Raw genomic sequence first — 23,221 nt, 5'->3', positions numbered from 1 at the left:
GTCTCAGTAAGCAGTAAGCATATGTCACTTAATATGTAAATTGCCAGTGGCATTGACAAGCATTGAGTTTACTGTCATTTTTACTTCCACTCACATCTAAAGGTCTCAAGCACACAGCCCTGGCCTCCTAGTGCCTTCTCATGCTCATTTCTGAACCCTGTTTCTTTCTGTGTTTCCTAACTTAGCACTGTCCACCAGCCAAGAAAGGGTCTGCTGCATAGGTCATCTTCCTGGTGTGCTATGGGTGCCCTGGAAAGCCAAACTTGAGGGCAAGAGTCCATCAGAGCCACCTCTCTAAAACCAAATGTTTTCTTTTCACTCATCCTGAAAACTCGGGGATTTGTAATTTGATCGTTTGGCCTCTTTTTTCCCCATGATGGGCCTTGAACATGTTATATTTCCAGATGTTTGGAAGTACCTGTTAAAGACCTGTGGCTGGTGCGTTCTTACCCTCGTGCCCAGCACACACCCTGGCTGAGAAGATCAGAGCATTCACCAGGGATGGAGTTATTTATGGCTGGAAACACAGCCCAGAAAGTCAACTTAAGAGTGAAGAACTTAAAATCAGGCTTCGCAAGCTCAGAAAAGCAGACCACGGAGAAGAGGAAATTGAGACGGACCCCTACCCACCACCCCATGCCTCTGGGTTCTGCATGGGTCAGCATAGGGCACAGTCCAAAATTTCTGAACTTGGCCCAACTCAGCCCCCCATGCCCTCACTTGCAAGGAGGGCTGTTCAGGCACCTGGGCTGGAGCCTCCACAGTGCACACTTCCAGGAGTCTGTAACTATAGCCCTGAACCCCAAAGAGAGAACACCAAAACAGCATCAATCCAAGTCCCAGGTCTGCAGCCAGCAACTCCAGGAGATTAGCTGCCTAGGATTTGGGCCAGCTGCCTCTAACTGAATTGAGCCAGGCTCAGGCAGCTGTGAACGGGTAAGGTGCTTGTCTGGCTCAGCCATAGTTGCTGGAGGCCACCTTCTACCTCAGTCACTCACCACCGCCAAATCTCCACCCCTCTTCCACCCAACTGTCCCTGGCCCAGCACACTCCCGCTGCCACCTCCTCCCCTAGTGTCACTCTAATCTCTGCTTTCATGGTTCCTGCCTGTTCTACCCAGGACTGACGGAGACCCCTCCCGCAGTCCCGCAGTCCAGCAGCTCAGGACCCTTGTGTCTTCTTGGGCCTAGACACTCTCCTGGGTGTTTGCTGAAGCTTCCCAACTGTCCCTCCACCTGTCTGGGAGCTCCCACCCCTACCACTCTCTCCATTTAGAAATACAGCCTTGTGCCAGGTTGGGATAAGTTCTGTGACACAGGAGAACCTGAAGAATCCAGTGGCAAAAGGGTAGAAAATGAAAGCTAATCTGTGTGTTAGCTGTGTGGTGTCATAAAACACCTGAAGCAATAAGCTTTTTTTAAAAAATGGGTTTATTTTCTTAGAATATATTTGTTCTGCTATAAAAAAAAATATGTGTAACAATCTTATATACTTACATAATTGTAGCAATTTAAATCACATTTTAAAAAAATATTAGATTACTAAAACTAAATATAAAAATTTCAAACTGTAATTATGATTTTTTTTTCCTTTATGACCCACTGAGTCTACTTAGAGATGCAGGTATCGAGTAGGTGGAGGGCCAGCACTTGAGTGTGGGCAGCACCCCTCAAGAAAGTATTCTAGAGTTCTCCCCACCCACCCCTGCCCCACCCCCAAACCCCCTACCCTCCACCCCCCAGCAGCTACCAATAGCACTCAGCCAGGAGTCCTGTTTCATCAGCATCTCCTTGGCCCAAGTTTTGGCTCAAAGTTGTGAAGACTCCTGCCCAGGATCAGGCTGTCTTATGTCTTTGGGACTTTAGAAAGGTGGTACTTTGGGTCAGCATCTGGTGTGGATGCTGTATCTCATGAGCTAGAAAAAGAAGTGGACGAGATATGACCCCATGGAAGGATATGTCCCCAGGGATTAAAGATTTCCCACTAAGCTACAGTACTGCTACCCTGGGGACCAAGGCCTTTCATCTAACCAACATCAGTGTGCATAAAAACTAAGAATGTGTGCATTTTTTTTTCTAAAATTCAGTGAAAAAAACAAGCCATACATTGGAAGAAGAGATTGCCACATCTGATAGTGGCCTGGTATTCAGAATACACAACATAAATGAGCATATAGGAAAGACTAAACACCTCTGATGAGAGAAAGAACACACACACACACACACACACACACACACACACACACACACACACACAGGCTCTGCAGAGCAGGAAACAAGGGCCAGCTCGTGTGAATACGTGGCCAATCTACTTAGGAATGATAATGAATATAAGGCAGATTAAGGCCACAGTCTAAGAGAAGCTATTCAATGGGGGAAAACATAAACTATGACAATAAGAAGTATCACGGGAGATATGATGAGAAGCCGTATGTGATAAAGCCAGTATCCTAAATGTGATCAGTTTCGACTCACTACATATTTGAGACAGTTATAATTTTAAAGAAAACAAGATCTCCAGAGACCTAGTGCTATACCTTGTAAACTTTACGTTGTATATATTGAGATCTTAATTCAGAATTAATAAGAGGGAAGGGTTTGAATTCTTAATGACTTTTATATGAGTATCAGACATAAAAAGAAGAGTGGTCATGGTACTTCTACGCACGGTTTCCCTTACAATCTGGGTGATTCTGAATTCCTTTCGAATGTGGGTGTCTGGCGCTGGCACAGTCTCCTTCCCCACCCCTGACATTCCAGGTACTTTTATGCAAGAGAGTGAGCACAGGCCAGGCCCAACCACAATCCTCCCTGAACTTTGACAAGCTGCTGAAGCGCTGACCACAGAACAGCATAAATGACAGCATGCCTGGTGAGGTGATGTCATAAAGGACACCACAGACTCAAGCTGCTCACTGCAGGCACTGTCCCCTCAGGCTCTGAGCCTCCGTGAAGAAGGTTCATGTGCACTGATGCCATGAAGAGGCCTAAATCATAGAGACCACAGGTTAGGGCTTCAAGACAATTCTAGCTGAGTCTCACTCTGGAGTTCCTTAGCCCTGGTGCCACAGGAGACAAAGAGGAAGCTTCCAGACAGTTCCAGTCTCTCCTAGAACTCGGGACTTCCCAGGGTCCCTTTCTGGGGGGCCTCCCACCCTACCTTTGCTGAGGGTCTGACCCACTTAACCTGAGATCACAATAAAATGGTTCTGTTAAGTCATCAAAGTTGGACAGCTTGTCACATGGCAGTGGTTGGATGAACTACTCCCTCTAACATGGGACCTGGACGGCAGCACACAATCTTCATTTCCTTCTGAAATCAGACATTGCCTGCAGCTTTCAGGACCCACAACTGGCCTCCCACTTTCCACACATTTGCGCCTTGGTGCCTTGTCCTCTTCACTCGCAGTAAGTGGAGAGCTCAGCCACCTTTTGAGTTAACAAAACACATAGATTCCTTGAGGTAGTCCCTAAGGATGCCCTGGGAGGGGCTGGGATGAGGGACAAGGAGCCCTCATCTGAGACTCCTGAAAAGGCCCTGTGACTAGCATTTGGCATTGTCAGCATGAAGGCACTGAGCAGAGGGGCAGGTCACAAAGTCACCATGTCAACCTTTCTGTCCATCATAGCCCCAGGGTGTTTTGTCCCAAGGTGGGGGAAGGGCTCCTCAGGTAGCTGGGGGAAGGACACCCCAGAGTAGCTGCCTCCCCACTCCCTATGCTCTGAGTATACCAGGTAGAGTTGCTACCATTGGTGGTAGGATACAAGCGGTGATCCTCGGCCCCTAGGTTCAGGCAGAGGTGGCTGCTATTCAGCCTCCATGTGACCTGCCACAGCATCCCAAGAACTAGCAAAGTCACAGGGACAGTCAAGAACATAGGGAGCCACAGTCCCCACATGCCTTGCTCGGCGGCACTCTTTCTGCTCCTGCTCCTGTGGCCTCCTCCCATTGTTAAAGCTGGGGGCTTCCGATACCACGGCCCTGGCTGGAAACTATTCCACCACATGGTCAAGGGCTCCAGAAGTTCTCACCATCGCCAGATCGAACACATGAGGCAAGACTGGAACCAGGATGCGTCGGGAGAGGGATGTCAGGGTGTTTTCGACCTCTACTTCATCCTGGACAAGTGAGTTGCCCTCCAGCACTGTCCCTAGATAGCGTTTGGGCATCAGCGGTAGGTCAGATTCTGCAGGACAGACAAGGTCGTTGTGAGCAGACCTCGGGATGTAGGCTATTGTCACTGGCTTCCTGGATGCAGGGAGGCCAGGACAGGGATGCCTCTGTCCCCATTGCCTTGGCCCTGATCTAGTTGTCATGACCCTCAGGCCCAGAGGCTACTGGGAGGTACCTTTTCAGTGAATTACCCACAGAGTCTCTCCGCTGCCACTGTGGGCACTCTCTCAGCCTTGCTGCTCCAAATGGCCTTTGTTTTACTGCCCTAAGTATTTAGCTTCTTTCTCCCAACTCAAGAACCATGCACAGTTCCTCCCCGGGAAGAGCCTGTCTTTTCTCAGCTTGGTAAGCAAGCTGGACTGGCCTTTAGAACCCCACCCCCACCCCCACCCCCAGCTGTCACAGGAGGGAATGGGGACTGGAGACTCAAGAGCTCAGGGCTTCTGTCACTGTCCCATATAAGTATCAATTACTTGGCTTACAGACATTGGTAGTGTGCTCTTAATCTTTATAAAATTGGAAATCATGTTTACACTCTGATCTCCTGATTTTAGCCATTTAACTAGTCTGCATTTTTCTCTTTTATTTTCATACATGTATAAAATGTCTTTTTTACCATTTCATTGCTATTTACCTCCCGCCAATACTAATCCCCTTCTCAATTGATCTCCCTTTCTACTTTCATGTTTGTTTGTTTGTTTTTAATGACCCAATGAGTTTCACTAGGTTATTTACAGAAGCATGGGCACCTTACCAGTGACTACACTACTGAAGAGAAATTGTCTCAGCGACCATTAGTCACAAATAAACCCTCAAGGTCGGGTGGGGCCCCATTAGCCCCTCCCCCATTTCATGACTTCTCTGTGTCCCTCCACCTGAGTGCATGATGTCATTGGCAATAGGGTCTTAGCATCTACTTTTTATGGACAACTCAGAGCAGTGGCAATTGGCCTGTGTTGCTTTGGGGGTCTCCTAGAGACATAGCACACCTCCAGACCTCCTCAAGCTTTTACATTTTTATTTTACTTCTTAATCAGATTTACTTCTTAATCACATTTCCTTAAGGGATTTTTTTCCATATAGAATATTTTTACTAAAAGATTAGATTGCTGTAAAATCCCAAGTGACAGGCTCTTACTAAAAAGTTAAAATACAAACAAGCAAGAAATATAAAAATCTCAGATACATGGCTTAAAGACCGCATCAAAAATAAGGAATTGTGTAAAAGTTCCAAAACAAAACAAATACCTGAAGTCTTACTGTTATTTCAAAATCTATTTATTATCAATTTTTATACAATATCAGGAAACATTCATTAGTGGTTTTCCTTTTTTCTTATTTCTTCTCTCATATATTAATTCCCTCCCTCCACAGTGATAGCACAGGCTTTTAATCCTAGCAATTGGAAAGCAGAGGCTGGTAGATCTGTGAGTTCAAGGCCATCCTGGTCTACAGAATGAGCTTTAGGACAGCCAGGACTGCACAAAAAAAAACCCTGGCTCAAAAAAAAAAAAAAACCCACACAGTTGTAACCCAAAAACTATTTTTTAATGAAGAAGCATTTTAATGAAACTAGTATTATACTCAGCAGCTCATCTCAACCGAAAACAGCGTCATTAGTAGTAGTCTACAGAGAGCGTGATTGGAATAGGAACTAGGAGAGTGCATTGAAATATAAGTTATCACTTGCTACACTTTGACATGGGCAGATAAGGAAATGTGACCTTTTCCACCCTTAGCTCTGGGAGAAAAATGCATACTTCATATGTTATCCATGTTTTATGCACACAATTGAATTATTTTATTAAGCCAAAAAGTATATTTGTAGTTCCCCGGTGGTCTAGTGGCTAGGGTTTGGTGCCTTCTCCTTATGGCTTTTTCATACACTGTTAGTTTCGGCTGATCCTGTCCTTATCGACTCTTCTCCCCATCTCTCTGCCCTGCCACCTTTCTACCCTCAGTGTCTGTCTACCCTTTCATATCCTCCTATTTCCACATCACACGGGTGGGTACATAGGCTCCACTGCCCTCCTCCTCTAGCCTTAGAGCCTCCTGCTCCCCTCTCAGGGGCCCCTTCTCATTTATTAGAATATATACACACTCCCACATAAATGCACACACATAAAGGTTAGAAGCTAGGATTCACACACCTCACTTGATATCGTGCTTTCCAGTTGCATCCATTCTCCTGAAAATATTAAAGAAGAGAGGGGGTAGGTCCTGAGGGCTTAAAGTTTAAGTGGAAGTGGGGACAGGTGGGTGGAGGGAACGGAGTGGTTAAAGAGTAGGCTCATCAAACCGAGGACACCTGGGTAAGCTTTAGGAAGCCTAACTTCTTCATAAGCTAACTTAAAATATTTTGAAAGAAGTTTGAATGAGTACCCCACATGGTAAACAGTGCTGCTCGTAGAAGGCATGAGTTATTAAATGAAAATCCCATATATATATATATATATATATATATATATATATATATATATATATATATATATTTGGTTTAAAGATTCTCAAAGGTACCCAAAACAGCAGAGGCTATTTCCATTTCTCTCGGATGCCCACCATAACTAGATGATAAGGTTCAGTTGCTGAAGGCACCCATACTTTTGATGCAGGACACAGAGAAATCAATCTTGAACTAACCAAGAAACTCTCTCCCCGGCGTATAGATTTTTATAGTCCTAGAAGATACTATTCAAGCTGATGAGGGAAAAAAAGTTAATGGTCTTTATCCAGTACTGGCCCCTACATGCCACAATACTGACCTGCCAGGCAAAAGGCATCCACTAGTGCAATAGAGGGTCATGGCTGTTTATGGAGGTATCAATAATTTCACTTTTTTCTTTATAATGAAAGAAAACTCTCGTGTGTGTGTGTGTGTGTGTGTGTGTGTGTGTGTGTGTGTGTGTGTGTGTGTACAATGTGCCATGCTTTCATTAACCATTTCTCAGTGAACATCTGGACAGATTCCACTTCCCTAGTATTAAGCACCATTAAACAAAGACAAGCAAAGGGCTTTGTGGTAGGGTATAGAGTCCTTTGGGTTTCAGTTTCCGTTTTTTCTTGAGAAATGTCCACACTAGTGTCCTTAGTGCTTATACCAGTTTGTGCTCTCGCCAACAGTGAGCAAGTATTCCCCTTTCTCTACACCCTTACCAGCGCACTTATGTTGTTGGCTTATTGATGATGACAGCCGTTCTGGCCAAACTGAGATGAGCTCTCAAAGTGGCTTTAACTGATATTTTCCTCGGGTCTAAAGATGTTGAACACTTTTAAAGTATTTATTGGTCACTTGATTCTTTCTTTAGAGAATTCTCGTTCAATTCCTTAGCTATCACCACCACCACCACCACCCTTTAATTGGGTGGCATGTCTTCTTGTTGGTTAGATTTTTAGTTTCTTGTCTGTTCTGGATATTGACCCCCTGTCATAGCAAAGATTTTCTCCTATTCTCTGTGTGTTGTCTTTTCACCAGATTAACTATTCCTTTTGATATAGAGGGGTTTTTTTTTATTTTATAGGCCCTCATTTTTGATTATCGGCTTTATTTATTGAGAATTAGAAGCTTTCTTCAAAGTCCTTACCTATCTTGTATCTTGTAGTATTTTCTCTACTTTTCCCACCAGCAGCTTCAGAGTTTCCAGTCTTACAGTAATATCTTACATCCATTTGGAGGAGATGCTTGCACAAAGTAAGACGTGTAGATCTAGTTTCATTCTTTTACATGTACATACTCAGCACCAGCTGTTAACCAGTTGTGTGTGTGTGTGTGTGTGTGTGTGTGTGTGTGTGCGCGTGCGCATGTACCTTGTCAACTCCTCAGGTGGCTTGTAGATGCATGAGATTACTTGTGGGTACTCTAATCTAATCCAATGATCTATTGGTTTTGTTTTTTATTTGTTTGCTGTTTTTATTTGTTTGTTATTATGGCTCTGTAGTATAACTTGAGATAAGGCATGCTGATATTGCCAGCGTTGTTTGTTTATGTACTTATTTATGTATTTATTTATTTATTTATTTATCTTTTGGCCACAGACTTTTATTCTTTCACATGAATTTTTACTTTTTTTCTGTGAGGAAAGGTGTTGGAATTTTTTTATGGAGATTGTACTGAAACTATATATTGCTTCTGCTAGGACAGCCATTTTCCCAATACTAATTCCTCCAGTTCATGAGCATGAGATGTCTTTCCATCTTCAATATCTTCCTGAATTCTTTTCTTCCAGGTCTCAACATTTTTGTTGTAGTGTTCTAGGACTTCTGTGGATAAGTGTGTTTCAAGGCTTTTGTTTGTTTTTGTTTTTAGAGGCTATTGTGACTAGGATTGTTTCACAGATTTCTTTCTCAGTATGTTTGTAATTGATGTTTAATAAGGATGCTGTTTTTTATACATTGTGTATCCTGCCACATTGATGAAAGAGTTTAGCAGCTCTAAGAGTTTTCTAGTGGACCCTTAAAGTCTTTTATGCATAGAATTACAGCATCTTCAAAGAAGGATGATTGTGCCTTTGTCTTTTTTATGTGCAACGCTTTTCTTGTTTTGTCTGCTGATTTTAGCTAGTTTGTCAGTTATATAGGAGTAGAAAAGGTACACCTGAATCTTGTTCTTAATCTTAGTGAAAATGTTGATTTTTTCTCCATTTAGTATAATGATGGCTATAAATTTCCTGAATAGTTTTCATTAAACTATACTGAAGTATGGCCCCTCAAGTCTTCCCACAGCTATTGTAATGAAGTGAGGTTGCGTTTATCAGATCTTTTCTATGTGTATGGAGATGATCACATGATTTCTGTCATAGAAACCAATGATGGATATTGCTCTTTAATTTTCTGTTTTGTCTTTCTCTGGTTTTAGAATTTGGGTAATAATGGCTTTGTAAAAAGGGATTTGGAAGCATTCCTTCATTTCCTACGTTATAGAATGGTTTGGAAAAGATTAGTGTTTCTTCTTTAAAGATCTGGTAGAACCTTGTAGTAAATTCACATAAGATTTACTTGGCTGAGAGATTTGTTAGTTTAAATCTCATTGTTTGTTTTAGATCTAGTTAAATTACTTAGCTCATCTTGATTAGCTTTGATAGGCCATATGCATCTAGAGACTCGTTCATTTCTTTCAGGTTTTCCAATTTAATGGAATGCATGTCTAAATTTTCCTGAATTTCGTGTCTGTTATAGCATCTCCCCTTTTTAAAACCTAATTTAAACAGTTTGGATGTTCTTTCTCTTTTGGCTAGTTTGGAAACGGCTTTGTCAATTTTCTTTATTTCTCTTTTAGTCTTTTCAAAACAAATTAGTTCTTTCTTTCATTGATTTTTTTCTAAATTTATATTTCACTAATCTCTGTCCCATTCCTAATTTTTTCTTTACCTCTACTATGTAGGGTGTTGGCTTGTTTTTACTTATTCAAGGTCCTAAGGTGTGTTATTATTCATTTGAAATCTAGCTGACTTTTTAAGGTTAAAAAAGCAATAAACGTATTGCAATACATTTCCCAAGTAAGGCAGTTTTTAATATATTGTGTAGGTGTTATACATCGTGGTTTTGCTCCCAGTCAGTTCTAGCACTTTCTGGCTAACTTGCGGTGTTTGGATTTGGTTGCACTTCAGTCTTTCTACCTCTTCACTGAGTTCCACTCTCATACTCTTTATTGACTCGTGCGACTGTTTGTGTTCTCCTGTGTCCGAAGGCAGCCCGTGTCCTCTTTCATTTCTTCATATGCAGGAATAGCCATTCTTCATCTCTTTACTCTCTATGGGGCAAAGCGGAGAACAGGGATCTGAGAGTCTTGATGGAAATAACCCATGCACGGCTCTTGTACTAACTGGAAGTGACAGCCCCAGGGCAGAAATGAGCATGTCTGCAGCCTCATTTACTGGCCACATCTGCTAGAAAGACTGATCCTGGTCCAGGACAGCCAGGTTTTGCAGAGTGCTCAGAAAATGGGGCCTCATTAACTGCCTCCAGCCCTGAGCTTCCATCGCTGAAGCCCAGATCCTGGGGGAATTTCCCTTCGTTCTGCTGTGGATGCTGGGAAATATGCAGACGTGTGTGGAATCTATTGGCTATTCGTTACTTCCATGATCACTATGGCAGGATATCTGAAAAGTTTTATATTTGTGTTACTCTAATATGGAGAAGAGAAGAAAATACATCAGTCTGGCAATTCTCCACGCCAAAGTTTGTGTCGTGGATGGGTTTTCAGAGTCAAAGCTTACCCAACAATCGCTGAACGCTACAGCATCACCTAAATGCACGGACAGTGCAAGAGACTTGAAGAAAGATCCTGGTTCAGACCCTTGATGGTGTAAATATTACTTTTTAAAAATGAAGGACTGTATTATGACTCATTAGTGGCTCAATGGTCCAGTCTATCCTGGTGGGGAAGGCATGACCACTGCAGCTGGTTATGTTATGGTGACCAACCAAAAGACAAAGAACTTGGAAGAGCCACAACCCAAAAGATCTGCCCTATACGGGAGATGTTCCACAACCTACAAAGTCATCTCACTTGAGAGGTAGTTCTGATTCCCTAATTGGCCAAGTGTTCGATGAGGAACCTATAGGCCAACCCTGCATCATCCTCTAGGTTTTTTCCTAGTGCTCAAACTCCTTCCGATGACAACAGTGCCAGTAGCCCTGGCCGCATGCATTCATGGACAGAACTGAAAATTGGTAAGTTAAAGGCAGGGTGGAGAGCCTCCCATATCAGAATACTAGGCAGCGTTTACACTCAAGATATCTCTTTTCACTGTGAAACTATATAGCCCTCACCTAGCATACCCAGGCACCGTGGTGAGCCATTAAAGGCCTTGCTTGGGACCTCACAGTCTCAGTCGATGAGGCTGTTTGGTTACCTTCTGTTCACTACTGACCCTTAGGAAAGTCACCTCTCACGATGATCATGACCAGTGGCACTGACAAAGGGGCAGGTTGTTTAAAAAAAAAAAAGCTGATGGAAGTCTGGAAGACAAGGAGCGCTGAAACTTCCCGTCCCCACCCCTATGAAGCCACATCACACCTTGACATGTGTCTCCTTTGTCTTCAGGTCAGGCAGTGTGGGCAACAACTGGAACCACATTTATTCATTTATGGAGAATTTGGTGAAGAAGTTTCAAAAGTATGGCTTCTCCTGGCTGCCGTCACCTCTGTGCTTCAAGGGAGTGGGTCCCCTGACAGGCAAAAAAAAAAAAAAAAAAAAAAAAAAAGCGTGTCTCTTAGATCTGATGGGCATGAGAGTCTCTCACAGAGCGAGCATAGAGGCAGGCTGGTGTGCCTACAGAGCGGAGGACAGGGTGCAGTGGGCAGGGCGGGGACGGGGGGGGGGTGCGTCTGCAGCACTGGCTGATTCTGCTTGAGAACGAGATGTAGTGCAAAGACAGAGTCCACCCTCTGGGACCCCTCAGAGTGAAAAGGATGTCATGACACGTGGGAACTGACACTTAGTACAGGATGCTCAGGGCAAGGGGGAGAGGATTGAGGAGCATGCGATGGAAAGACAAAGGAGAAGGCAGGAACCCTCCTAAGAAAGTTTCAGTCTCAGAGAAACCCACGTAAACCGGGTCCTCAAGGCTGGAGAATGAGCAGGTTCAGAAGGTAATGTTACTATGACCACAATACTTAAGAGACACAGCTTAAGAGAAGTATCTGTGGCTCACAGGTTTGGAGGGTTTCAGTTCATCTTCACAGGCGTGGCAAGAGGAGCATGTAGCCAAGGCTAGCCAGATCATGGTAGACCAAGAAGGAGAAAGCTAATGGCAGGGGCAGGGACCAAGCTAGAGCTGTTAATGGTCTGTACTTGACGATCTTCTTCAACCAGCTAGATACCATCCAAAGATATCTATAGCCACCCAAAATAGTGTCACCAGATGGAGAACAAATGCTCAAAACCTGAGACTATGAGGGACTGTGAGGGATACTTCACAGGTAACTCAGGAAAGCCTGGGAGAAAAGGACCATGGGTAGCTTAGGGGCGAAGCCATAGATGACCTCATGCTAAGCCAAGGGGCTCTGATTTCCTACTGTAATGTGCCATAGGGAAAGAGGGGGAGTGGTAGGCGTGTGTGTGAAGGGCTTTCCAGAGAGGGGATGATCTCTTTGAGTTGGAGGTGGGGAGGGTAAAGAAAGGTGTCTAGAGATGCAAAGAATTAGATATCAGGGACCAGAGATAAGGATGTCCCCACTTCGTAGTTTGTTCAGAATGAATGATGTGAGTGTGTGTACATGTGAAAAAGAAAAGGATGGGGAGGCAAAGAAAGAGGAGGGGGGGAGAGGAGAGAGGAGAGCTGAAGCACAGGAGGGAGCAGGGGTTGTGCTGGCATGCTTCTGTGGACCTATGTCTCTCCATAGGCTTTAGAAGTCTTTGCCAATTTTACCTTGCGTCCTCAGTGCAAAGAGCTGGGCGGGAGCAGGGGCTTGGAGTATGTCTACTCCCGGACAGGTTGATGATCTAAGGTTGGCTTCTCAGTGGTTATGCTTTGTCCCCAGCCCTAAACTGCGGATGTCCTTCATTACCTACTCAACAGATGCCAATGTTGTCTTGCCGCTCACGTCAGACAGGTAGGTGTTGCTCTGAACCCTGGGGCTAGCCCAGCGTCCAGGAACAGAGATCTTAAGGAAATGGAAAGGCTTGTAGAGACCTCTGGGGATCCCCCAGCATTGCCCATGCTTAGAGGACCAATGTACCCAAATTGACCTCCAGCCTAAGTTTCCTAGCACCCTTGAGCCTGTACTTAATTAGAATGGGTCCAATGCTTCTGGAAGTTCTTCACTCCTGAATTTTACCAAGACCCTGTCTGTAATAATATATGGGGCCCAGAGAGCTGGTGAGGTATGTCCGTTAGTACCTTTAGAATACTGGCCTGTGTGTGACCTTCTGTGAACAAGTCGCTCTCTGCTTGGGCAAGTGGAGCAGGGAGACAGCTGGGAAATCCTGAAGAAAGTGATAGAATTTGGGGAGGGCAGATTGGTCCCCTGTGATCATAAGTAAGAAAGCCTAAAGATGAGGTTATGAGTCACTTGCCCTGAGTCACCATACAAGAAGGTATGGGGAACAGGTAGTCACAAAGGGAGGTGGGCCAACTGTACCCAAAATCCTAGAGGTATGAGATTGGGGCTTCTGACCGACTTGGGGCTGGGAGGTCAACTTTGGATGTTCTTACAGAGACTCCAGAGTTAAAGAAACAGAAAGAGTTATAAGGACATTTTAGGATTGGGGTGTCTGGAGGTATGAATAATCTCTGTTCAGGGTCCTAAAGAAAAGGTAGGAGCAGAAAGTGAAGGAGACCAGCCAGCTTCAGGGAAAGGAACAAGAGTCCCTGAGTCTATGAACGTGGCATCCCAGGTCCATCTGGGAGGTGGGACAGAAAGAGACTGGTGCCCAAGGGTCCAGTAAGGCCTGGTGTAGTGTACCCTTGCACCTTGGTTTTGGGGGAGACTTGACTAGATCCAACTGGCAGAGAGAATTCTTGAGGGAGACTGACAAGGAGTGAAGAGAAGCATCCAGGCATAGGAGGGTCAGAAGGAAGAGGTTGGGCGGGGTAGAAGGTTGTCCTGGCCTGAGTGGAGGATTGAGTCCCGGCTGGGGGGAGGGTTGGGATAGAGCTATGTAGAGGACAGTGGGCTAGGCCAAACCGAAGATAGATTCAAGGGCCAGATAGAGGGGAAGGTGCTGGGATGGGAGAAAGCGAAGGGTAGGGCAGAGAGAAAGAGGTGGGTTAGGCTGTACAAAAGGGAGAAGAACTGGACTGGGCTGGCAAAGGGATGAGGGCAGGACTGAAGTTGGAAATCCCTGGTTTGGTCCCCATTGGGCATGGCCATCTCATTTTCTAGTAGGGTGTACCTGGGTCAGGCATGAGGCTCTCAGAGCTCAGTTTACTGTGGATCACCTTCCTGTGCCTGCTTAGCTTTGTCACGTTGGATTATCCTGAACCCCATTCTCCCTTTTCTTGTCCTGGAATGACCATCAGGCCCAGCTCTGCTGGCCTCAGCATGTTTTGTTTTTAACAGCACCTAACAGGCCATGATGTTTCTAGCCTAGAGACCAACACAGATGCCTCTTGAACAGCCCTCAGGGCCTGACTCCCAGGTTCAGGACTCCTCTGTCGGGAGCTTGTGGAATCCATGGTTGGCCTCACATCTTAGTAGACTGGCTGATGTCTTTAGCAGACTAGAGGGAAGGGAGTTGGGCCAGGGCTCTGTAAAAGAGAGGATGGAAGCTGGGCAGTGGCTCAGCAAGCTGACACACACCCTGCACCCCTAGCCATTGAATAAACTACTCAGAAGGAGGGTGACCTTGGCATTAGGGTGCCCATTTAGAATGCAGGTAGTCCCTGGGAGTCCTTAGCTTAAATACATATTCCAGGATGTTCTCCAAGGACTTAACAGGCAAGATCTCAGTCGAAATCTCCAAGGTCTGGTTGCCCCCAAAATGTAGATGAACTCAAGAAAACCAAACCTTCCCATGGGACCCACTGGATTCCCTGTCCCCTCCTGACCTGCCTCAGTGCTCCTGGGGTAGGGACAGAGAAAGGTTCAGCTCATAAGAGAAAGACAGTACCTCTTGTCTGGTGCCCTTTCTTAGCCAAGTGGTCTGCACGGTGAGCAAGGCAGTAAGACGGCTTGGAGAAGTCTTACCACTGTGGGTAGCCTTCATGGCATTTTTCTTTTTTATTCTTTTCAGGGAAGAAATCTACAAGGCCCTTGGCAAACTTCAGAAAATGGAGCCTCGGGGACGTACATACATGCAGAAAGGATTTATAAAGGTACAGACAGCTATAGCCACCTAAGGGTGCTGTCTCAGTATGGAGTACCACTGGGGTCATTTCACTGTGTCACCATTGTTATTTTTTCATTTCCCGCCAGGCAAATGAACAGATCCGAAAGACCGCCTCGAGTGGTAAGCTCTCTGCACCTTCAGCAAGGCGGGCCCGCAGAGCTGGGCTCCCTACTGAGTCTGTGTACAGATCCTGGATCTCTTTAAGTCTGTCTCTTGAAGCCAGTGCTCCTTTCCTTGTCCAGCAGCCCCCCCCCCCCCGATGCAGCAGCACCCCATTCAGAATGCTTCTGGGGGCACCAGAAGCTGTGTGTGGGCATGTGTAGGCTTTGCCCACAGATGTGCTGGTGAATAGAAAGAAGAAAGCACAAGGGCCAAGCCAACCAAGGGCTTGGTTTTCCTCTCGCTCCTAAGTCTTCTCTTCTACCTCTTGCTTTGGTCAGCTTTCTAAGCCCATAAATCAACTATGTGCAGCCAAGACCTGTGTCCCTCTGGACTACAGGCCTTCAGTACATGTCTGAAATATGTGGCATCCAGTGGGGAAATTTGATGAGAGGCTATTGGGTTCCTTCCTAAGACTTTCTGACTTGGGGTTATATGCTGAGCAAAAAGGTATATACACATAGATAGTATAACAAAATTTATGTTTTATTATGCTGAGGGTCATCACACAAGGTTCACATTCTGAATTCCTAACTATGGTCCAAGCCTATCTCCCTAAGGCTGCTCACCCGTGCAATGTGTCTTAGCTGAAGGTCGGGTCCAGTCTCTTACAGAAGACTCTGGTTTGAGGGTCAGGATCCTGGGGGAGAATCTCCACCCACAGGGCAGATCAAGATGGCATCTCTCCAGATGTGCAAAGCAGAGAACATTGCTCTTGGTCCCTGCTAATATACTGTCCAGTGGGCATCATGGGGTTCTAGGACCATGTTTGACTATATTGAGCGAGTGATGTCACTGAGTTCTGGTTGTCAAGTGCATGCAACCTTGGGTGTAGTGGGGTTCCTGACTAAGCTCTTTTTTTACATGTCTAAAAGGCATTTTTATATGCTCATTGCAGGTCTTGAGTCATTTGGCTTCCTGTTCCCAATAAATTGTCCCTAAGGTCATATCTAAAGCTGGCCCCAGATTCCACCTGCCCCACTAGGCATCCTCAGCAAGGAAGGCCTTCCTGCTCTCCCACCTGTCCAGGGAGAGGCTGGTCCCATGGGTCAGTAACTAGACTGCCTTTAGGACAGAGGTTCCATAGCCAGTGAACACGAGGCCAGGCCTGCTGGTAGGGTTCCAAACCCCATCTGACTCTTAAGCTGTAGACTAGGCAGTGAAGAAAGCCTTCCTTTTACTCTGAGGCCAAGGACTGAGGAACAACCAACTTCACCACAGAGGACAAGGCTGTGTCTGCAGCCACACTCAACTGGGCAATCCCTAGAGTCTTTCCCACTAAGGCCATCCACTCCTTGCTTCTTCTGCAGGCAGCAATGTCAACAGTGTGATTATTGCTCTAACTGATGGAGTATTGCTGATACAGCCATTTCAAGAGACAAGGGAAGAGGTGAGCCCAGCCCACAGGTGTCCACACTTTGCCTCTGGTATTGGGGGATTTGTTTTTAGCATTCTTCTTTCTTTCAGGCTGACAGAGCCCGGAAAATGGGAGCAATCGTTTACACCGTGGGTGTACATTTGTATAACAAATGGCAGGTACTTTAGACCAGGTGTAAAGGCATCTTTACAATACCAAGAGGGTGGTATTTTCACCTACACAAGGGGATGTGGGTTAAAATTAAGCCACTGCGGATGGGTGGCTCATATCTTCGCGTAACCCAACCCCTTATGCAAAAGAGCTTCCCATTCCTTAAGTCTGTGCTTTAGATGAAAGCCAGCTAGCTCCTGATGCCCTACTGTCTGTCACCATAGCCTGAGAGCAGCAACTCCTGTCCCAAGTCTGGGAACCTGTAGAGTCATGCTTCTGGTTTCTGGTTTTGGGGTTCAACCCAGTTGCTTTTCTCCTGTTATAGATGTTGGATATTGCAGACAGCAAAAATCACACTTTTGGGGTTGATGGAGGGTTCCCTGCTCTCCAGGGTATCATTGACACGGTGAGCAAGAGGGATATGGACGGCTGGGGGGGACCCCTGTCTCTTTCCTCTAAGACTTACTTCTCTCTCTCTCTCTCTCTCTCTCTCTCTCTCTCTCTCTCTCTCTCTCTCTCTCTCTCTCTCTCAGCTTGCTTCCAGGTCCTGTACTGAAATATTATCTGTGCAGCCTTCCTTTGTGTGCGCAAAAGGTAAGCACTGAGGGGGTCACTGACATGGGCAGATGGTATAAATCAAGAGTGTGTGTAGTGGTGGTATTGTGTCTGTGTGTGGTGCTTTCATGGTGTGTGTGGTACATGTGACTTAATGTATCTAGAAATGACCTATGAAACAAACTTCTTAGCATGACTATGAGGAAGATTTTAGAATGGGCTAAATAATGTATGTGGTGGGGTAGGGGGGACCCACTCTAAATATAGACATCACCATCCTGTGGCCTGAGGTACCAGGCTGAATAAATAAGAAGAAGAAAATAAGCAGAGTGCAGCATCCATCTCTATACGTTATGACTCTGGAGTAATATTGACCAAATGTCTCAAGTTTCTGCCACCTGCCGTCTTCCCTTACATGAAGAACTTTGCTTTTAGAGCTGTGAACTAAAATAAGCCCCTCCCTTGAAGTTTATTTTGTCTGGCATTTTGTCATATCAACAAGAAAAGTAAGTCACGCAGAAAACTGGTGTCGGGAGTAAGACTCTTACAAAATGCTGGCTGCGTGATTCCTCAGCCTTTGAAAAGAGTTTGCAGGAAGAAAGTAGAAGAGTTTGGAATTTTGAGAATGCTCCAAGCAAAGCTTACTGGGTCATTCTAATGGAAATTTAGAAGACCAGTATGCCGAGAGAAATTGAGACTCTGGAGGCCTTTATGGATTCTATCAGAAATCCAGGTAGAGGCTGTTCCGGTCATAGTATGGCAAGAAACGCAGCTGTGTGTGCTTGAGAGCTTGAATGAAGCTGAATTCAAACTTAAAGGACTAATCTATTTGACAGAAGAAATCTCAAAACATATAATAGTGTTCAGGGTGTGTCATGGTAATTGCTCGAGGCTAAACAGGTCTACAGAGAAATAGAACCATTTGACAGGAGAAAGTGGGGAAATTTAAGGTTGTAAACAAAACTAGTAGTGAGAAAACACCTGTAATTGATTAAAGTCATTAGCATCAGTAAAGAGAAATCTGATCAGAGCAAGGACAATAGGAAAGATGCCCTGAAGTTAAGACATGCCCCACCCTACAAACACACACCCATATAAACTGGTCCACCTTGTGAAGTGCAAATTTATTTAAAAAAGAAAGAGGCTGAACTCAGAAGGGATTCCCAGTTCAAAAATAACTTTGTAGGGAAGTGTTTTCTCAGATCCATCAACTGAGACATATAGATGCCATTTCAGCTTTATCCCAAAGGGGACTCCACTCCATCCCAAGCTGACAGCCGAACTTGGCAGCGTCGTTCATGTGGTCCTGGTTTTGTAGACCCACAAGATGCAAGACTGAGGGGGTAATGGAGTCTTGTGAGAGCTCTTTAGGCTACCCAATTTGTAGCAGGGTCAGAGTACAGAGAGAAGAGACCCTAAGTGACCTTTGTTTAAAGCTATGGAAGTGAAGCCTACAGCCTACATTGCAATGGAGACCCCACCACAATGGCGATGCTAGAGCCATGGAATATCCATTAAAGAAAGCTATAGGCATGTTATGGAGCTGTCTAAAGAGAGGCTGTGTGTGTAGAAGGAATCCGAGGCTACCTGCTGCAGCGCAGGGCTACCCAAGCCCTTTGAACCCAGTGGTTCCAATATGAGCTACAGCATGCTGGATTTCCATAATGGTGAGTCAAACAAACCCTTCTTTCTTAAGTTGCTTTTATGAGGTACTTTGTTGCAATAATGAGAAAAGTAATTAATGTATGTATACACTGTTTGAGGGCAGTGTATGGTCTGTAAACATGTGTTTCTATGTAGAAATGTGTGTGGATAGGAAATTTGTGTGTGTGTGTGTGTGTGTGTGTGTGTGTGTGTGTGTGATGTGTTTGTGACATAGATAGTATGTATGTAAGCATATGTGGTGGACAAATGTGTAGGCATGGTCTTTCTGTGTGGTATAAGTATGGAAAATTGAGTTGGATTAGTTTGTATCAAGTATATGTCCTGTGTAATGTATATGTTTTATAGGTGAATGGAAAAAAGAAATTAAAAAGGAAGGGACAAGACTGCTCCTAGGTATGGTAGTGAAGGAAGTTTATCGAAGATAAAAGGGAAAGGATAGTCACCTGGGAGAGTCTAGAGAGAAAACAGCCAGACTGAGCTGAGCCATGTGGGGAGAGGGGGAGGGAAGAAGGGGGAGCCAGACCAAGAGGCCCGGAAGGTGAAGGGCAGAGAAAAGGCCACATAACCAAAAGGTTGAATTATAGAAGGAAGTGCAGCTGGGGGAAGGGCAGCCCAGCCCCTGGCCTGGAGAAGTTTAGGGTAAGGGACAAGGTACATTAGCCATACCCTGTAACAGGTAAGGGACTGAGGGATGCTGGGAGAACCTGGCAGCCAGCGTCCATATTCATGCGTTAAATAAGCACCTAAGCCATTTGTCCTGGGTTTGACCTAATGTAGGTAAAAAATCTTCATGCAATTCTTCTGTGGTAAGGTATGTATGTATGTATGTATGTATGTATGTATGTATGTATGTATTATGTAGTATCTTGGGAGAAGATTATGGGAGAAGGGTACACGTGTGGTTTAATACATGGGGAAGTGGTATAGGTAGCGTTTGTGGTCTGCCTGGTAGTGATGACTCCTGTGTGGTAAGTGATATGATAGGGCTCTGGAGAGCTGCGGAGAGAGTGGCGCAAATAGGCATGGGAGGAGGAAGTCTGGTATATGATTGTGCTTTGTATGTTGGGGTGTTCTGTGGTGTGACATATTGTGCTGTGGAAAGGTATATAATGTGTAGGTACCACATGATGTGTTTACATGGCATGTGCTACGTGTCTGAGTTGTAATGTGGCATGTGGTGTCTAGTATATATATATTTATGGGATTTATGGCATGTATTTGTGTTGTCTGGCAGAGAAGAGTAGTGTTATGATATCAGTGGTATGTTTACAACCGTGAGTGTGGAATAAATCATGTGTGTTGCTTCCTGTAGGGCATGAAGTATGTCCATTTGTGAGTATATATGTGGTATTAAGGAGTTTGGTGTGTGTGTGTGTGTGTGTGTATGTTTTATGCATGATATGTGTGACTAAGTATATGGAATTTGTAAAGGGCACATAGTGTTTGTGGGTTTGTGTTTTATGGTTACATATGACATAGGAGATATGCATGCATGCATAGTTTGTAATATGTATTATAGTTAATATGCGGTGGTACTCAGTGCAGATAGTATGTGTACATGATGTATGTGTGCCTATGATGTTACTGTCTGTATGTGGGAGATGAGCATGCTTTAGGTATACTATGATGTAATTTGGAAGGTAAATACTGTGGTGACAATGTGATGTATGTGTAATTACTGCCTATTTATCTCAAAACAACAGCTGTCTTATAAGGCTAGGAAGAAGGAATTTTTTTAAAACTTCCAAGGAACCCTAGAAAATAGCATGGAGCCACCAATACATCCAGAACACCTCAGCCTTGCTAGAAAGATCAGGAGCAGCTGGGGTGGAAATACCTGTGGGGTTTCCACTTCCACAAGGTGAGGGCAGTAGCAAGGTGATCATATCCACAGTTGAAAGCCTACCTGTTGGGTAGAGTGGGCATCTATGCTGCTCCTGGAAACAAGAGGAAACACCCATGCCTGGCAATGACAGCCACGTTTACTTCACCCTAGCAATGACACGGTTCTGACCTCCAGAACTAGAACTGACAAGAATGACCTCTGACCCTCTATGCCAAGGTCCCTGCATCTGTGTGCCAAGGACATACACATTTGTTTCTGGAGGAAGGCCTTTCTTTGTCAGTACTTGCATGCAGACTTGGTCCCGTATAGCTGGAATTTGTACCCTGCAGAAGAGGGAGATACAGGAAGCCCCTAGTCTCCTTTTCCAGCTGCAGGACAGCTCCTCTCTTCCTCTGCCTTACAGCTCAGGCAGCTGAGTCCTGACCTCCACTCTCTTCAATGGGATCCCAAGGCTGAGGGGCTTGAGAAGACAGGACGATGCTTGCATGTGAGCTCTGGTACCCTCAGTTCCTATCTGAGGCCAAGTGCCACATATGTGGGAGCTACAGTGTGTTCTCCGGGGGACAGAAATAAGTTGGGAAATGTAGAGAAGATGGTGGGGGGACAGGCATAGCCATCTAGAGGATAGTGGGTGCTACAGACAGAAGCTGGCCCTGATATTTCCATCCTAGTCTTTGGCTCTGGGCTGCTCCTGCCCCTCCCCATGTTGTGGAAGAGTCCAAGGAGGCCATGCTGAGGGATGAAGGGAGAAAACATCTCTACTGGAGTGCTTCTGGAAAGCAAGCAAGCCCAGCAATGCAGTGTGCCTGTGAACACACAGGCCTTGGTGTCTGGGCAGCTGTGACAAAGCCCAGGTGAAAACATGGGTTGTCACCCTTTCCTCGCAGCAGCTGAACCAAGGTGACAGATGCCTCCAGACATCAGCTTGTAGCCACTGACCTGTTAAACTGTTGGCCATCTTGTGCAAAGCTGCCACATAAAAATACCTGTCACGCATCCAAGTACTAACCATGCCTGTCACCCACAAGAAAACCTACAGAATCAACCATGGGCACTCACAGAGATGGAACCACCAACCAGGGAGCCTACATGGGATGGACCTAGGCCCTCTGTGTATATGTTACAGTTGTGCAGCTGGGTCTTTGTGGGGGACTCCTAACAGCGGGAGCAGGGGCTGCCTCTGACTCTGTTGCCTGCCTTCAGGATCCTTTCCTTCTACTGGGCCGCCTCCTCTAGCCTCAATAGGAGAAGATGTGCCTAGCCTTACTGCAACTTGATATGTCAGGGCTGGTTGTTATCCATGGGAGGCCTCCCCTTTTCTGAAAAGAAAAGAAGGAGTGTGGGAAGTGTGGGTGGGAGGAGAAAAGGAAAGGGAAACTGCAGTCAGGACGCAAAGTAAATGCATGGATGGATGGATGGATGGATGGATTTAACTGATCACAAAATCAAAACTTAAAGTTGTACCTCCTGTGGACTCAGTGGCAATTTTAGTAGTCTTTCCTGTCAAAAAACAAAGAGAAAAACAAAAACAAAAACAAAAAAACAAAACCAGGAATACCTGTCACTCCCAGGGAAGCCCAGAGCAGAAGCCTGTACCCCAAATGAAGCAGAACTGGCTGTTTGCCATGGCACCAAGTCAACCTGTGTTCTATGGAGTCTGAGGAGGAACCTTGTAAAGGAGGGTTCTTGACCACTTACCCTGAAGCATTTGAAATACATGGGGGACAGGACTGAGCTGGACCTGGGTTCCAAGGCAGCTATGCAGGCAAATGAGGAAAGGGTAGAGAAATCCTGCCTACCCAGCCGTCCCCTCTGTGCCCTTTCTATATTGGTGTCAGTGTCAGGGAGCTCTTCTACTTATGTTAGAAGACTTTGCTAAACCCCAGAGTGATGGGCAAAGTGAGTGAGTGAAGAGGAAGGATGCGTTGGCCTCTGGACCTGTATCTGAGCCAGGCCATCTGCTGTGAGGGACTCTCTGCAGTGGGTCAGGGACTTGCCCTGTATCTGAGCCAGGCCATCTGCTGTGAGGGACTCTCTGCAGTGGGTCAGGGACTTGCCCTGTATCTGAGCCAGGCCATCTGCTGTGAGGGACTCTCTTCGGGGGCGGGGGGGAAGTCAGGGACTTGCCCTACTCTTTATATCCCAGCCCTTGATCCTGTGGTTTCTATTTCCACACCATAGAGACAGAGGGAATAACTGATAATTCTTTATCCTCAGGGGTACTAGAGGTATCGTGTAGGGAGCTGGCCCTTCCCCTATGCAAAGAAGGCCCTGGCTTTGCTATGGAGCCCATGTGGATTAAGGATTAAGGTCTTGGAGCAGGAAGATATCAGCTTAGGTGACCTAGCTTGGAACAGGCTGGGACTCTGTCATGGACTTTGGGCTTGTTGGGTCAGGGATCACAGTAGAACGCCTTTCCCAGCTACGTTATTAGCATGGATGTTCAGTGACACCAGATGAGGATTTGTCTACACTACATGTCCCATAGACGATGGTTCAGACACTGATCCTGTTTCCTAAGGGC

General features: G+C 45.5%; 1 protein-coding gene across 3 annotated transcripts in view; it reads left to right on the top strand.

The window, feature by feature from the left end:
- Positions 1–3,215: 3,215 nt before the first annotated feature.
- The window catches only part of ANTXRL (ANTXR like), a 32,178-nt gene continuing 12,172 nt past the window's right edge, over positions 3,216–23,221 (top strand). The window contains exons 1-10 of one of the 3 annotated variants that reach the window (XM_084796351.1): positions 3,216–3,407; positions 4,041–4,126; positions 11,216–11,287; positions 12,655–12,726; positions 14,849–14,930; positions 15,031–15,064; positions 16,414–16,493; positions 16,571–16,639; positions 16,957–17,037; positions 17,165–17,225. In XM_084796351.1, the coding sequence (XP_084652477.1) occupies positions 4,050–4,126; positions 11,216–11,287; positions 12,655–12,726; positions 14,849–14,930; positions 15,031–15,064; positions 16,414–16,493; positions 16,571–16,639; positions 16,957–17,037; positions 17,165–17,225 (628 nt within the window). In that variant the 5' untranslated portion in view covers positions 3,216–3,407; positions 4,041–4,049. Of the gene's footprint in view, positions 3,408–3,787; positions 4,127–11,215; positions 11,288–12,654; positions 12,727–14,848; positions 14,931–15,030; positions 15,065–16,413; positions 16,494–16,570; positions 16,640–16,956; positions 17,038–17,164; positions 17,226–23,221 lie in introns of all 3 variants that reach the window. The other 2 variants (XM_084796350.1, XM_084796349.1) reach the window with 2 other exon arrangements.

Source organism: Acomys minous (genome assembly GCF_964271855.1).
Source record: "Acomys minous genome assembly, chromosome: 9".
NCBI classification, from domain to species: Eukaryota; Metazoa; Chordata; class Mammalia; order Rodentia; family Muridae; genus Acomys; species Acomys minous.
Note: the sequence above shows the minus strand (reverse complement) of the source record. Positions and strands in the feature narration are given on the sequence as shown.